The sequence below is a fragment of the Uloborus diversus genome, chromosome 8 (genome assembly GCF_026930045.1).
Source record: "Uloborus diversus isolate 005 chromosome 8, Udiv.v.3.1, whole genome shotgun sequence".
Classification (NCBI taxonomy): Eukaryota; Metazoa; Arthropoda; class Arachnida; order Araneae; family Uloboridae; genus Uloborus; species Uloborus diversus.
The window spans coordinates 64,515-67,876 of NC_072738.1; the positions used below are offsets into that span (position 1 = coordinate 64,515).

Sequence of the window (3,362 nt, forward strand, 5' to 3'; positions counted from 1 at the left end):
TATACTGGAAATGTACTAACACTTTAAACTATACTCACAAAACTTTTTTAAGGAATGCATTTATTGAAACATTTGTGCTCAATGTAGAGAAAGAATAAAAGATGTTAACTGAGACACAAGTAGCACTTAAGATACAAAAGTCGAACGTCACTCATGTATTTGTTACAGTGCAACTGAAAAGCTTTGTGACACAAAATAAATAGAACAATAAAAACTTAAAAATACAGACATTTTATTCTCTAAATGATAAAAAAAGACTTTAGTAGCTTCTAGTTAACAAAAAAAAAAAAAAAAAAACAATATATTTAAAGAATAATAATGAATAGAAAAAAATAATAAAAGATTATTACAACATTTATGACGCTACTACATCACAATGTAGCATCATCCTCTTCCAGATGCATCATCAAGACGTTGACAATTTCCTTCTCGCACCGATTCCCCAACCTGGGATGAGAAAATTGCCCCAATTTTGAGACAATATATCTGCCAAAAGCTTCATCCCCAGGTTGTAAAAAATTGGTGTTTGATGAGGAGGAATTTATTCCTGACAATGTCTTGCAGGCCTCCTTCAGCAGCTCATCCTCCCCATTATTGGGAGGTTTAGGGGCTTTAGATTGCTTTTTATTAGGCTTGCCTGAATATAATGGGGTGTTGGCAAGCCTTTTTATACCAGCAGTAGGTGTTTTCGGCTGGGTTGGGGCACCAGTTGAGGAGCTGGGCTGGGTGTTAATTTGTGTGGCAGTTGTGCAGCTTGGATGCAAGCTGTGCTGGACTGCAGAAGAACAGCTTGGTCTTGTCCATTCGCTTCGTGGAGGCATGTTAGTGTGGGCGAGAGGTGAATCTGGAAGAACTACCTCCACTGGTTCTGGGGAATTGGCCAAGTTGTATTCACTCTCCCCCACTTCTTCAAGCAGCTCGGCTATGGCTGGATCCTGGGAAAAGCATAATGACAGTTCATCCTCCTCCGTTGCTTTTGTGGGCGCCTAAAAATTTTTTTTTACTTTAGAATCACCAGATGGAACATGTGCACTAAACATATCTAAGATATTACAGCAAAATCTTATCACAAAGAATTTCAATAGAAAGAAATATTGAGTTCAATGAAATAAATTTTGAGTCCTGATTTAATTTCCATTATATTGCTTGAATTCCATTGCACAAAAATTTGTTATAACAAAAAACATTTGCACTCTCTCAAAATCCATTGCAACGAGATTTCACTGTACAACTAAAAATGTAATAGAGTGTAGCATATTATCATTAACATAATATACAGTAAAAATTTTTAACAAACAATATTGAAATTACAAATTAGCAGACTCTTGCTTCGGGATTTGAAGGAAATACTTATGAATGCAAGATTATGGAGATTATATAATTTGACCAAAATAGTGAGGATATTTTCTTCCTTCGACAAATTTTTGCAATTTAAAGGCAACTTCTAATTTTTAACAAACAAGTTTTTTTGTTGCTTATAATGTACAGTAAAGTACATTCTGTAAAAATGTGAATTAATACACTAATAGCCCTTCAAAAGAAAACATCCATCCTTCTTAAGGAATGAAAATTCGAATTGGGTGTTTCTCACTTAATGGTAATTAAAAATAATGAATTACAGTGAGAAGTCGTTTCATAGAATGAGTTGCAGAAACTATGACCAAAAGACTGTAGAGGAGGAGGGGGGGTTGTGCTTAAGCTCATCCCATTGTCTCCACCGATTACATACACTATTAAGTTTTGTGGAGGTCTTACAACCACACTAATATAAATGGTAGATGCAGGCAGGCGCATGCACAAGGGGAAGAAGGGACACCCAGGGCCCCGATCACCCAAAAGGCTCAGGAAACTTGAGCTTCCCTTCAGAATTAACAGGCGGCCCAAAACTCACTTAAAAGCTTTACAATACACTTTTACCACACTTGATGAATTTTATGAAGTGATGAATCTGAAACAACAACTAAACACCCTTATCTGCTGCGAATCAGAGTACAAAAATATGTAATGTACAAAAGTTCAATATGTTTGGGAGAGGGGGGGGGGGGAATAAAGTTTAATTGGAAGTCTGCTTTGCCATTTTTTGGAAATATAACGAATAGCATTAGTGAGTTTTGTTTCAATGTATATAGAATTTTAGAAAATATGTACTGAAAACAAAAGGTGGTGGGCTCAGAAATGAGACTTAGCTTCCCCTAACTTCTGAGGTTAAACAAGCCCTGGGGACACATGTTGGCCTGGGACCAAGCGTGAAGGGGGCGCAATATTTTTAAAACTAGGGGTAAAATAAAGGGGTAAACAATATGGTGGGGGACCATTCTGTGCACACCCCTGGGTGCATCTACACACTGATTATATACATTATTCAGTTTTGTGGAGGTCTCACACCCACTTGCCAAAGGACCGTTTCGCAGTATTTTGTCTAAATGTGGAATCCATAACATGACACTTTTTTAGCTATAACTATTTAATTTATTGTTTTATTGGCACAAAATTTTATTTTGAGTTAGTCCTACCAACACAAACCCTTAAAATAAAACAATAATCAAACAGTAAATTGTATAGTTATGCCAAAAAATGTTGTGGACTCAACGTTTCGACAAAATACTGTGAAATGGTCCCAAAGCCTTTTAAGCAACACTAATTAAATTGGTAGATTCAACTGTAGCGAGGGCACTAAGTGCCAAGCCTGTTACAAAATGCACTTGTGGAAAATAGTTTCCAACAATGGATTGTTTAAAAAACTAAATTTTAATGCAATGCACCTGAAATGCATTTGAGTATAATAAAGACAGTAATTAAAAAATAGTTATTTACCACTATAGAATCAAGGTTGGAGAAGCTTTCAGTTGCTTCTTCCGTTTCTTGAAGAAACTGCAGACTTGAAAAATATGCCCAGGGCACAGTAAAACCATCACAGCCTGCTCCGCTTTTTAATTGCTTCAACTTCTTTAAATTCGCCTTGAATATCTTCCGCAGCGATTTAAATTTGGCAGCTACGGTCTCTAAAAATAAATCAAGTAATCAATATAAAGTTTTGAACACTATTAAGTAATGAAAATTAACATTCCGAAATATTTACTAGCCTGTTGTGCTCATTACAAAACTTACTGCCTTCCATAGTACATGGGCTTTAATAGTCTTGACAGTATGCATACATTTTCATTTAATTCCTCATTGTTTTCACACACAGTCATAATTACGAATATTTGATAATTCAACAACCAAAATGACATTCTATGACTACTGGGATGGCACAATCATTCTAGGTGGCAGTTCAAAAAGAAGGCAGGAAATTGAATCACACAAAATACAATAGCCAGCTGAACAAGAAAAATGTTTGAATGTGCCACCAAAAATAGACT

At 35.8% G+C, this 3,362-nt stretch overlaps 1 protein-coding gene across 1 annotated transcript; it reads right to left on the bottom strand.

Moving 5' to 3' along the window:
• Positions 1-371: 371 nt before the first annotated feature.
• LOC129227856 (uncharacterized) lies at positions 372-3,118 on the bottom strand. The gene is made up of 3 exons (XM_054862472.1): positions 3,109-3,118; positions 2,815-3,002; positions 372-986 (listed from the first exon to the last, which is right to left on the bottom strand). The coding sequence occupies exons 1-3, from the start codon at positions 3,116-3,118 to the stop codon at positions 372-374; spliced, it is 813 nt and encodes a 270-aa protein (XP_054718447.1).
• Between the last annotated feature and the right edge of the window lie 244 nt (positions 3,119-3,362).

Excerpts from the sequence above, each read along its gene's own strand:
- LOC129227856 (XM_054862472.1), bottom strand. Across the intron at positions 987-2,814 it reads CCAACCTTGATTCTATAGTG|GCGCCCACAAAAGCAACGGA; the intron begins GTAAATAACTAT and ends AAAAATTTTTAG.